The 12,345-nt window shown below is 32.3% G+C and overlaps 1 protein-coding gene across 9 annotated transcripts in view; it reads right to left on the reverse strand.

The window, feature by feature from the left end:
* PUM2 (pumilio RNA binding family member 2) overlaps positions 1 to 12,345 on the reverse strand; it is an 83,783-nt gene that overhangs the window by 44,315 nt on the left and 27,123 nt on the right. For all 9 annotated transcript variants that reach the window (XM_032497090.1, XM_032497097.1, XM_032497095.1 and 6 more), the window contains 4 exons: positions 9,973 to 10,160; positions 9,232 to 9,401; positions 6,197 to 6,464; positions 5,859 to 5,952 (listed from right to left, as the gene is read on the reverse strand). In XM_032497090.1, coding sequence (XP_032352981.1) covers positions 5,859 to 5,952; positions 6,197 to 6,464; positions 9,232 to 9,401; positions 9,973 to 10,160 — 720 coding nt within the window. The remainder of the gene's footprint in view (positions 1 to 5,858; positions 5,953 to 6,196; positions 6,465 to 9,231; positions 9,402 to 9,972; positions 10,161 to 12,345) is intronic.

A 12,345-nucleotide genomic window follows, 5' to 3' on the forward strand; every position in this document is an offset into this window, starting at 1 on the left:
GTCCACTTGTGAGCCTAACATATGACAATATAGATTTAGTAAAGGCTAAGAAATTTTTTTAAATATTCATTTGCAGTACTTATTAAAAAGAGAGGAAAACTGCTAGTATTGAGCAAGAATCAGTATGTATACCTTTTACTCTAAGGTACTAAAAAATTACTTTGAAAGTGTACTGCCAGAATTTCCTCTTCTGGAAAATAACTGTGATAAGTACAATGCAAGGAAATAACTAAAATGTGTTTAAAGTTAAAGGAGCTCAAAAATACTCAGGTTTAAAAGATGATGGTGGGGGGTTTTGGGCATAAAAGCAGGTGGACATACAGCAACTTTTGAAAAAAGTATTCAAAAGGAGCATTTATCTTAAAGTCTAGGCCTTAAAATCAAGACATAGAAACTTATTTCTAACTATATTATGTCGGCTTTCATATTTTTTGACTGTGAGCCACAATGTGAAATGTATTTCATATGAACCTAGTATCCATATACACACATAAGCCACAAACAAAAATCTCAAAATATTTATCCTTACAAAGTTTCAATGCACTCCATTTTCTACTTAATTTTTCTCTTCATTAATTTCTAAATTATTGGGGGGAAGGTGTGGCTCAGAGGTAGAGCACGTGCTTATTTAGCACGCACGAGGTCCTGGGGGTTCAATCCCCAGCACCTCCATTAAAAAATAAATAAACCTAATCACCCCACCACCACCAAAAAAGAAAATAAAAAATTTAAATAAATAAATAAACAAATTTCTGAATTATTCTAAAAAATACTGGCCACAACTCACAACAATGATTTCATGCCCAGGCACAACAAAACCATTGAAAAAATCTGCTTTTTTAATAAAAAAAGTAAGAACTAAAGAGGGTTCCAATAAAATCCTTGCACTACTTAAAAATCCATTTGCGCAAAGCTGCATTCTTAGCTATGCCCTACGTCAAAGGTTTCAAGATTTCCCTCCGTTTCCTCTATCATGATTATCTCTAAGACAAGAATAGAGAAAGATGTATTGATACCCATGTTCTACTCCTATCACTACAAAATCGAAAAGTCAGGACCTAGTTTTATATTCTATATTTTTATGATGAAAAATGACTGCTTTTAAAAACACAAATACTATTGAAGTATATAAAGTGGAAAGCCAAAGTTCTCATATAATCTTTACTGACAGTAGGCTTACATATAACCTTTTAACTTTTTTTCAATTTTAGAAAAGATCTTAACATAGCTCTCTCCATATTTACATTACAAATCAGATAAAACGTAGCAAGGTTTCAAATACTTGAAATACAAGGAATTAGTCTGAGCTAATGGATATATATTAAACCTTCTATCGAAAAAAATGAAGAAAAACTTACTTAAGCCCACGTTTCACTCAGAAATATTTACAACAGATTAGACACCAAACAATATGTTAGTGTGTATATGCATAAATAAGTGTATTTTGCATGTATATACACGTTTGAATTTACATGTTTATATATGTACATATGTATAAATACATCTTCTAAATTAAAAAAATATTTTTTAATATATATACACAAACACACACTCATACATTTTACATTCTAGGGTATAAAGGTACTTTAATATGCTTTTTTCACTTGTCAATTAACCAGAGATTCCTTTCTATGTCAATAGCTACCTATCTAGTTCATTCTTTTTAATAGCTGCACAGTATGCATTCTACTATACAAAAGGAACATGATTTAACCAGTCTACTACAGATACATATTTAGATGATTCACAACCTTTTGCTATAAGTAAATAATGCTATTATTCCTTAAGTACACAGATCCCTGCATTATCATCATACCCTTATGAAAATTCATTTGAGTGACAAATACATACATATAAATTCTTGACCCACATTTCCAGATTACCCTCCAGGAAAAGTTGTACCAATTTATATTCTCATTATGAGTATATGAGAATACCATTCACATTCCTACCAAGGTAGGACATTATCATTTTATATAGTTGTCAATGTGAGGTAAAATAAAGCACTAACAAATTTTTTACTTTAATCTATGGTTTTCTGGCTATCAAAGAGACAAAACATATCAAGTATTTTCTACCTTTATTTTTCTCATTAAAATTTTTAATCCACCAGGAATAGAACCCAATTATCTCCAACCTATTTTCCAAAGATATTCTTTTACAATTAATTTGATTAATCACTAATTTGATCAAGATTAAAATCATCCTACCACTGCACCCCAAGCAATGACCACCCACTTCAGACTGTTTTTGTCTACAGATCTATCTGTATATTTTGACACCAGTGCCACACTATTTTCAGCACTTAAACAGTTGTTTTAAAATACAGTTGGGTAAATCCCTCTCTCACTTTAGTGTTCTGTTTTCTGGTTTCACCTTTCTGAGACAAAGATCAAAAACAAACTTTCAAATTCCACCCCCTCCCAAAAAAATCTGTTGGGATTCTAATCAATACATTAAGTCCATAATGTAATTCAGGAAAAACTTGACATCTTTATAATATTGAGTTTCCCCCAAACCCAAAAGGTATGTGTCCTCATTTACATAAATCTTCAGAAAAAGTTTAGTAGTTTTCTTTATATATGCCTCGCACATCTTTATTAACTCCTTACTCCACAGCTTCTAATACATCCTGATTACTGTGAGTATATTTCTGTGTTACGAGAGTTCCAGTTTTATCTTCCAGTTCATTATATCTAGGTAATAGCTAGTTAATTATGCAGCCCACCTATGTCTTTTTATTTATAAGATTCTGAAATGATCTGTTTTCACACTGTTTTGTTGTTCTAAAACCTCTGATCTTTGATGGCTTTAGTCCTTTATCTGTTAATATTCTAAACATACATTTTAAAGTTCTCAGAGCTTCAAAGTTCTCTTATTTCTACATCTTGAGCATAAACTCTATTTGTTATAAGAATGTCTTTTGATTGCTTTTTGTTTGCACTGTAATTTGTTTAAAACACTATCTTATATGAGAGATTCTCTTACACTTACTCATTACAACTACCACTACACACCATAAGGTCAAGTCTCTAAACCAAGTCTTTATCAGTGGCCTGGGGGTCTAACCCTCCAACCCCAATCCCAGCAATGTGCAGGTCCTCTATTTATCCCTCTTGCAGCCCTCTGCAGGCCACGTGGTTCATTTCTAATTTACTCCTATGGATCACCTCTCAATTTCCCGTGCTACTAAAATTCCCCACCCATCAAAACAATCCTGCCTTTTCCTTTTCTCTCTCTCCCCATTTTGAAAGTGGATGTGTATTTCAAAACACAAATCATAGTATCTGTCTATAATCTCTTTCTGGCCCAGCCCATGGACCAAGTCTAGCCTACTACCTATTTTTGTATGAACTAGCTAAGAACAATTTAAACATTTTAAATGGTTGAAAATAATAATAACTTGTAACAAATGAAAATTATACAAAATTAAATTACAGTGTCCCCCAGTAAAGCTTTATAGGACACAGTCATATCCACGTATGTACTGCCTAAGACCACTGTGTGGTATAACAGCAGGGTTGAATAGTTGTAACTGAAACCATACAGCTTGCAAAAATTTAAAACATTTGCCATTTGGGACTTTACAGAAAAAGTTTGTCAACCCCCATTCCAGAATATGTACTATCCACTATGGTAATTACTACCACATATAACTCCTGAGCATTTAAAATGTGACTAGTCTAAACTGAAATCTGCTGAAAGTGGGAAAATGCACATCTGATTTCAAAGACTTTATATGAACATAATGTAAAATTTCTTATTAGTAAGTTTTATATTGGTTATATTTGAAATGATATTTTGGATATAACTGGTTAAATAAAGTATGTGGCTACTAAAGAATTTAAAATTCTATGCTGCACAATTATATTGCAATTGGACAGTGATCTTCTAACTGAACTATCAGCCAGTCAAGAGGTGACTCGGCAAACTTGGATAAAAGGACTGATAATCAATCATAAGTATGTTTAATTGTGGAACAAAGATGAAAAGATGGGATCAATTTTGGTAAACTGCGCTTTCTAAGAAATACTTTCATTTTATTCAGGTTTTCAAAATTTAGTTGTGTAATTTTCCAGATGGCTTCACAAAGAAGTTCTGAGTTCTGCCAAATCTTTAAAGATCATGTAAGTCCAATGTAATTTAAAATACTTCTAAGGCATTAAAAAAGGGAACATTTCTAAATTATTTTTATGAAGTATATTGGTATCAAAATCTGACAAAAAATGCAAAAATGAACACACACAAACATAAAGACTAATTTCACTTATACGTAGGTGAAAAATCCTAAATAAAACATCAGCAAATTAAGAGCTCATTAAATAATTATACACAATTCTTTTAAATTCTAAGAATGCAAGTATGATTCGATTATTTAGAAAATCATTCATAAAATTTAGTAAATACTAATAAAGGGCTTTCATAGGTACCAATTTAAAGACATAAAGATAGGAAGGCATTTACAATGACTGCAAAAGATAAAATACCAAAGAACAAACTTACCAAGAAATATGCAAACTTACGAGAAAAACTTTAAAGCACTTACAAACAACACAAAGCAGACTTGAACAAAAGTAAAGATACATGAGGTCCTGAATAAGAATACTTAATGTCATAAAGATGTCAATTTTCCTGAGTTAATTTAAAATTTTAACCTGATCTGTGAATAAGAGGATTCTAAAGTTCATATGAAAAAGCAACTAAGAACAAAAGATTTAAAACTCCCAAAAGAAGAGTAATAATGGATATCCTAGTCTTCCACATATAAAACATACCGTAAGAGCTCAAAAAATAAAAGGTATTATACTGGCCCATGGGTAGAGAGATATCTGTACATCTCTAACAATGAGAAAGAAGGACTATGTCTAGGGATAAAGGTTGGGGGAAAGAGGAAAAAAAAGATCCACAGTGCATGCTGCTATTAGAAGTCATCTAGAAATGTTGTGGTCATCTTTGATTAAAACTGAAAATTTGGGACCTAGGAAGCTTCTTGGATTGAGAAAAAACAACACAAAGTTAAAAGAATAGAACCAACTTAGTATATTTTTCCAGTGCCACAATCCCCACCCTGATGTTGAGAGTATTCACAACTTCTCCAACTAGGAAATCAAGGTCAGCCAAAATCAGGTGTAAAAATGGTTACTATGAATTTACACACATGATAAAATGACATAAATCTATACACATTTATCAATGTCACAGACCTGGCTTTAGTACCATACAATAACTATGTAAGATATAGCCACTGAGGGAAAACTGAGCGGGGAAATCTCTTTGTACTCTCCTTGCAACTTCATGTAGTATCAGTATTTTTCAAAATAACAAGTTAAAAAACAAACAAAATACCCCAACCTCGGACACACAGTACTAATGCCTGAGCTCTAGCAGTAACAAATAGGTAATTGTAATAATTCACATTATAGTAAAGACTAAAAGTCAAAGACCAAATAGCTTAATGAAATAAGGAAGAAAATATTTAAATACATTTTCTTGGGATTCCTATTTACAAACCATTTTAAAAATAAACTTCCTGACTTGATAATGAACACCCATAACTACATTTAAATTTCCAAGTGTGTGACTCTCTTAACTTCCTCACAGTGAGGAAAAAAAACTTATGTGCTGACAGCTTTCAAAAAGTTATGGATTTTTATTTCACCAAAGATACAAGAAAAATTAAACAGTTCTTCCCTAGTTAATCTTTACTCTTGCCATGTAATCTACCACTATTTGATCTTAATGAGATGTTTCAAAACGTAATGAAATAACACCATTCAGTAAATGAAAATGAAACATTCTAAATACTGTAACAAGATTTTCTAACAATGTAATTAAAATGGTAACTTATAAAGACTCACCTATATGTGGCTGCTGAGCTGTGGCTAATGCATATTGCTGCTGTTGAGCTGCAGTTAACTGCTGAACTGTTAGTGCATTAGTCCTCTGAAAGAGCTATTAAGAAAAATATTCAACACAAAGATTAGTCTCAAAGCATTTCATTTCTGTTTAGAAAGCTGAGAAAAGAATATTTCAAATATTTATTTCAATCACTTTTCTCAAATACAAGGACGTTTTATTCAATGAAGCAGCAGGTGTTCAAGAATACCCCTATGATTCATGTCAATGCCTTAACAGCACTTTAGGCTAACCAGTACACACTTAAGAGGAACTTCTTTAAAGGATGGACATGCTTTACCTGCTGTTGGGAACTGTAGTCAAAAAGGCCTACAGTAGCTCCTGAAGAGTCCATTGGTACCTGATTACCAGGATAGTCAAACTGTAAGGAATCTAGACCAACTTGTTCCATGGCATCCAGATTCTGAGTTTCCGGATTTGAAAATTCTTCAACAAGTGGTTTATTAGCTGTAGGATTAGGAAGAGGCCCCAATCCTTCTGGGGGATTAGCTGGGCCCAAGCGCTCAACTACTTCAGTTGGAGAGGCTTGACGACTTCCAGGAGTACGACTATATAAAGAAAACAGAAAGGCATGGTGAATAAAAGCACCAAGTCAGTCAAGGTGAAATGGGAAAATAGGAAAATCACGGAAAACAAATGGTTGTAAAATATAAAGGGCAAATCAGGTACCCAAGGTCCCTAATCATTTCACTTTATCATTTTTTTTTCTGTCTAATCTAGCTTCCTCTTAAGAACATAGTTTCACTTTTTAAAAATATTATTAGTGACCACTGCCGCCAATTTGAATAGTATAATTCAATTTTACAGATAAGAAAATTGGTCAATATCACAATTTAGGCTTAGACTACCTGAAACTTTTTTCTCAAATCAGACAATATGAATGGTAGGTATGACTAGCAAAATACCAAGAGACAAATATGGGAAGGCTCAAAATCAAAACCCATCTACCATACTCCCATCTTGCCCACCAGCAAATAATTGCTCTAACATCTTGCTGAATATTTCAGGAAAAAAAGTGACCACGAACAATCATTAAGGGCATAAAATATAGGATGTAACAGAAAAGGGTGGTAAACCAAGATAAAAAGTTGACTCCTGACTCTATCTTTTCAGTGAAAAGTATAATTATACACGTAAAGAAAGCAACTTTCTCTACTGACTAGCCTTCTTAATTTTCCCAAGAAATTTATTAACATTAGACTAAATTTAAACATTCACTCTTCTCTTTTATCAACACCCTTCATGGTCTATATTTTATTTTCACCTTATTTCTAGACATAATTGATCCTCATTTACATTCTCTTTTCTTCTACAGAAATACAAGATCCTTTCCCTTACAAGAAATAAATTTGTTTTGAGGAACCATGAGTTCACAATATACTCAAATATAAGTACATTAAATAAATGGCAATAACTATGTTACCTGGTTTTCAATGCCAGCTGTTACACCTACATAACTCTGCCCGCAACTTCAGGTGCTTCACATAGGGATACATTTGCTAATATGTATAGAGCACTTTACAAAGCAATTACTTAATTATAAAAACTGTTTTCTAGATATTTAGGTGGACTTATATTTTATTTAAAAACCAATCACTGTCTTTGTAAAATCAGAACAAGTTTCAAACTCCTTTCTCCCTTTATCCATACCTAATTTTTCATGTGACTATTCCAAAGGCTTATTTTTCACTTAGAATATATGGGAAGAATAAAACTGAAGGATCTTCTTCAAAATCACCCAATTAAAAACAAAAAAAACAGTCTGATATAATTATTTCATTCCTTTTAGTTCTACTCCAGTAATGCATATATGTTGATAATGTATCAGCTAATATATGTAATAATGGTGTGCTAGCACAGTCAACCTATGACCACAGCTATTAGTTTGAAATGTTTTTATATTGTTGAAGACAACACTGTAACTAAAACAATTTAGAAACAATTTTAAAATATATACTCCAAACTTAACAATAAAATCAGAATGCTATTGAATGTAAAGTTCATATTAATATGCAGAAATACAGCCCTTCATACAAAACAATTCTAATACAGCAAAAAGTAGAGGATATAATAGAAAAGACATTATGCTATCAGTGGTGCTATTTTCTTGCTATAGTTAACGGTGTATTAACACTTCAATTATAAATGTATACACTGAAGGGTTTATAATTAACTCAGTTTTAAATGTATACTCTAAACTAAAACATAGATTAAGTAACAGCACAAAAGCAAAATCAGGATAAGGTTCTGAAACTAACTGAATAGCATTAATTTAACTTTTTTTTTTTTTAACACTCCTTAACGGAGGCACTGGGGATTGAACCCAGGACCTCTGGCACGCCAAGCATGTGCTCTACCACTGAGCTATACTTCCCACTCCCTAAATTTATTTCTTGTCAAGAGGTTTACTGGTTTTGGATGCTTTTTTGCAGTTAAAACAGATACAAATAGCACTGTTTTTTAAGAAGCACTGTTACTCTGCTTTTGATAATTAAAAGCAATAAACGTAAAAATATACTACCCATAGGTGCCTGCAACTCACTTAACTGAGATTCCATGGTTCACAATATCTCAAAGAAACAGCTCATTTTCAGGTATAGGCCCCATATGAAGAAATATGAAGAAACAACTCCCTAATGTTTAGATAAATGTGCACTGCCTAATCTAAGACCAAAGACTAGAAGAAATATGTATTTAATTGCCATAAAGAGACAGTAAAAAATCTACAACTTAAAAATTCTGAACTTAAAGCTACTTTTTGAAGTCTCTAGTATGTTCCCCCCTTTCCTAGTTTCAGGAATATTAATATTAGCACAAACTCATATATTGTAAGAAGAAAGGTCACAGTTTCTAAGCTAATTGTGTTTCTTTATTTCAAAGAATAAGAGTTAAAGTGGGGACAGGAAATACAACACAGGGGTAGTAAGAAGAAACTCTATAGAAAGGTGCTCAAGAGCAACCACAAAAAGAGTCTGCCAAGGAAGATCAGATTAAATCTAAAATTCACTAAATTTTAGTAGGGAGGAAACAGTTAAAATTTAGACTAACATATTAGCAGAAAGGTAACAGCAGCTTCTAACATTACTCCTTCAATGGAATGTACTGTTTGAGAGACTTCTGAATTAAAAAAAAAAAAAAGGTACATAATCATTAATAATCCTTACCAAAAAATCTAAATCTTCCTCCACATTAATACAAGGTACAAAGGGAAATAAAATAAACCAAAATTGGAAAAATGTCTAAATCAGGCATATCGCTAGTAGTAATAATCCCTAAAGATATATGCTTTTCTTCTTGAGAAAGTTAAAATCTTACTTAAAATCTTTGCAATCGGCATCCATTCCATTTGGCAAACCTCTGCCATTTATTTTAGAATCATCATCATCTCCTTGTTTAAGATCTCTGTTTTGGTCCTCCTCAAATGGGGAAGCCTTGCCTTTTTGATCTCCTTTCTCAGGTCCATCTGTTTCAGCATCTCTAGTGCCCTGAGGAAAAAGAATCTGTTTGATTCTGAATATTTAATAGAACACACAAAAAGGCACCATAAGGTGATCTAAAACTACACTATAGTGCATGTAGACAACAAAAGCATTGAATCTTATTTTAATTTCGTAGTCGACTAATTTATCAAAGACCAAAAATTTTGAGTACAAACCAGTGATTTATAACAGAAGGGCTAAGGCAACCTTAACTATAGCGGTGCTAGGAAAGCAGTAACACCACAAATGCGATTAAAATTCTACTTAATGCATGGATGATTTTGTTTCATTACTTTCATACCAAGCACTACCACGAATAAGCAATTTTAATCTTGCAAATTATGTTTTTTTAATTAACATTTTTTGGGGGGGGGTAACATGGTTAAAATTATAAATATTCCCAGTGGTTCTATCATTTTATGTATTTCAAAATGTGGCCAGAAGAAGAAAACAAGAGCACCAACAGCTACAAAATTTTCTTTAGCTCTAGGAAGGGTCAGAAAAAGAAACTGACTATAAAAGATAACCAAATAACCATCCAGCAATTAAAAAATATTTCTTCATTCAAAATACTTACAAAAGTTCCCTTCCTAAATCGAGAATCCAATTTATCAGCAGGAGAAGAACTTAATACATATTCTACCATGCTCACACCAAGGCCTCCACTTTCTGATCGCGGAGACAGTATTGCATTTACTTCACTGTTTCCATGAAAACCCTGTCCAGATCTTCTCTGTACCATGATAGGCTGGGACATTGAATGGTCTATTTGGAAAAAAGAACACAATTACAAATTTGTACTTTTAAGCTAACCAAAATGTATTTACAGATTAATATATCAAAGTAAAAAAACAAACAGTGTATTGTTTTATTTTGCACATTATTGTAATCTTTGTAAAAAGATCTCCATTCTGTTGAGACTCACTGGCCTGGGTACATTTCTTGAAAATACAGATAAAAAACTTATCTGGTAAAAAAGCAGGTAAAAACCTATGTGAACAATAGTCAAATCCAAGAGGTCAATGGAGATAGACATAAGTCTCCATTGCCTATAAACAACTTATTAAAAAGTTTTACAGGCAATTCAAAACAACTCAAAGCGAAAAACTTTCGGGATAAAACCTGGAATAAAAATAACTCCTCCTAAATTGGCAGAGGCACTTCTCAAGCTCATAGTTATGTGCTGAACAGATTCAAAACACACTGCTGTACTGCTATAAACACAAACAAATATGTTTGGAAAAAACGAGTAATATCACATAATTTTTATTCTTGGTGTAAAAAACTAAGTATCACTAAAAGATTATTTTAAAAAAATCCCTTCTAGTTAAAAGTTTTCCATCTATTTTTTTGTTTAAAAACAGACAAACAAAATCACTCATCTGGTACGAATACATTTTCTACATATTTCTGTGACAAAAAGAAAAGCAGTATTTAAAATCTGAGAGCAAACAAAACAGAAACATAATAAAACATTTGAGACAACACACACATAGATTTGCAGGAAAAAATTTAAAAGTGAACCATTAAGCTCATAGCTACTACTGGCTCATTTGTGAACACGTATAATACTCAGTATCAGGCACTGTTCTTAAAGGTTTGAACTATCATAGAGGTACTCAGTCATCATTTCATTAACGGCAGTAATTTTTAAATGACTGCTACTTTTGCCAAATCATATTAAAACATTTCCATGTCAGTACTTTTATCTGTAAGAGATCAGTCATTTATTTCTTTCGTTCATTTACCCATTCATTCACAATACTGATTTACTGTCTCTTATATGCTACGCAATGTGCTATGTATCCAAGAATAAACAAGACAGTCCCTGACCTCCAAGAGGTTACAGGTTTAACAGGAGGCAATCATAATAGAGTAAAAGTGCTTCAATAAAAATAACCCAGGATACTACGGGGGAACAGAAAGAAAGGGCACCACTTCTTCCCAGTCTTAAAGTGAATCTCAAAGGAAATGATATGAAGGGTGAAGAGCAAAAAACAGGTGAAAGAGGGAGTGGAAAGAGCATTTCCATTAGAGAAACCAGCATATTCAAAGGTCTAAAGTGTCAGGAGAACCCAATGAAATTAATAATCACAAGTAATTCAGTTCAGCTGAGAAGGAAATGTGTCTATGGATAAAATCTCCTGCAATCATGGAAAGAACTTTAGAATGAAAATTCCTTTAGGACAAGGAATGTGTTATTCAAATTTTTCATGCTTGCCATTCAATGTTTGTTCAGTAAACAAAATAATCCATTCATTTCTAATTTTCTCATTTCTCCTGGTAAAGACTAGTATTCATCTTCAAAGTTTTATCCATACAACTAAAAAAGTTAAGTTGGGAAACGGAGGGATACAAGGAATTAACTAAAATTATAAACTTGACACTAAAAAGACATTATCAGGAATATATAAACAGTTGCTTAAATGTTTTATTGCTGGTAGTAGTTGTCCGCCAAATATAACATACAAAAAAAAATTTCTCTACTGCCCATACTGAAAGTATCTCTCACTACCATGTTGTGCTCAAGATGCTGTGCTTTGGACTGCTTTAAAAAATATTTGGTTCTGGTAAAGAAATTAACCACTTAACCTTCAAAACAGAAATCAAAACACGTGTATCAACTAAGTTTTCAAGCACATGTTATTTTGGCAAAGAAAGTGTTGTGGGAAAAATGGAACCTACTCCAAATAACTGAGTAATTTAAATTATAAGTCCACTCTAATATAGGTTACATCTAATCGAGAAAAAAAAATTGAGTGTAAGGATATCTCATTTATTTTGGTATTCTCCAAACCTGGTATATTATATTACATATGGTTGAACTCAAAGAAAATTGCCACTATTTTAGTCTAACTTAGTAGTTAGCAAAGTTTTCATTCTTTTTCAATTTTCACTCCAAAAGATTATTCATCACTAAAATTTTCTAGCATTTCCTAACTTTTAAACA

The sequence above is a fragment of the Camelus ferus genome, chromosome 15, assembly GCF_009834535.1.
Source record: "Camelus ferus isolate YT-003-E chromosome 15, BCGSAC_Cfer_1.0, whole genome shotgun sequence".
NCBI lineage: Eukaryota > Metazoa > Chordata > Mammalia > Artiodactyla > Camelidae > Camelus > Camelus ferus.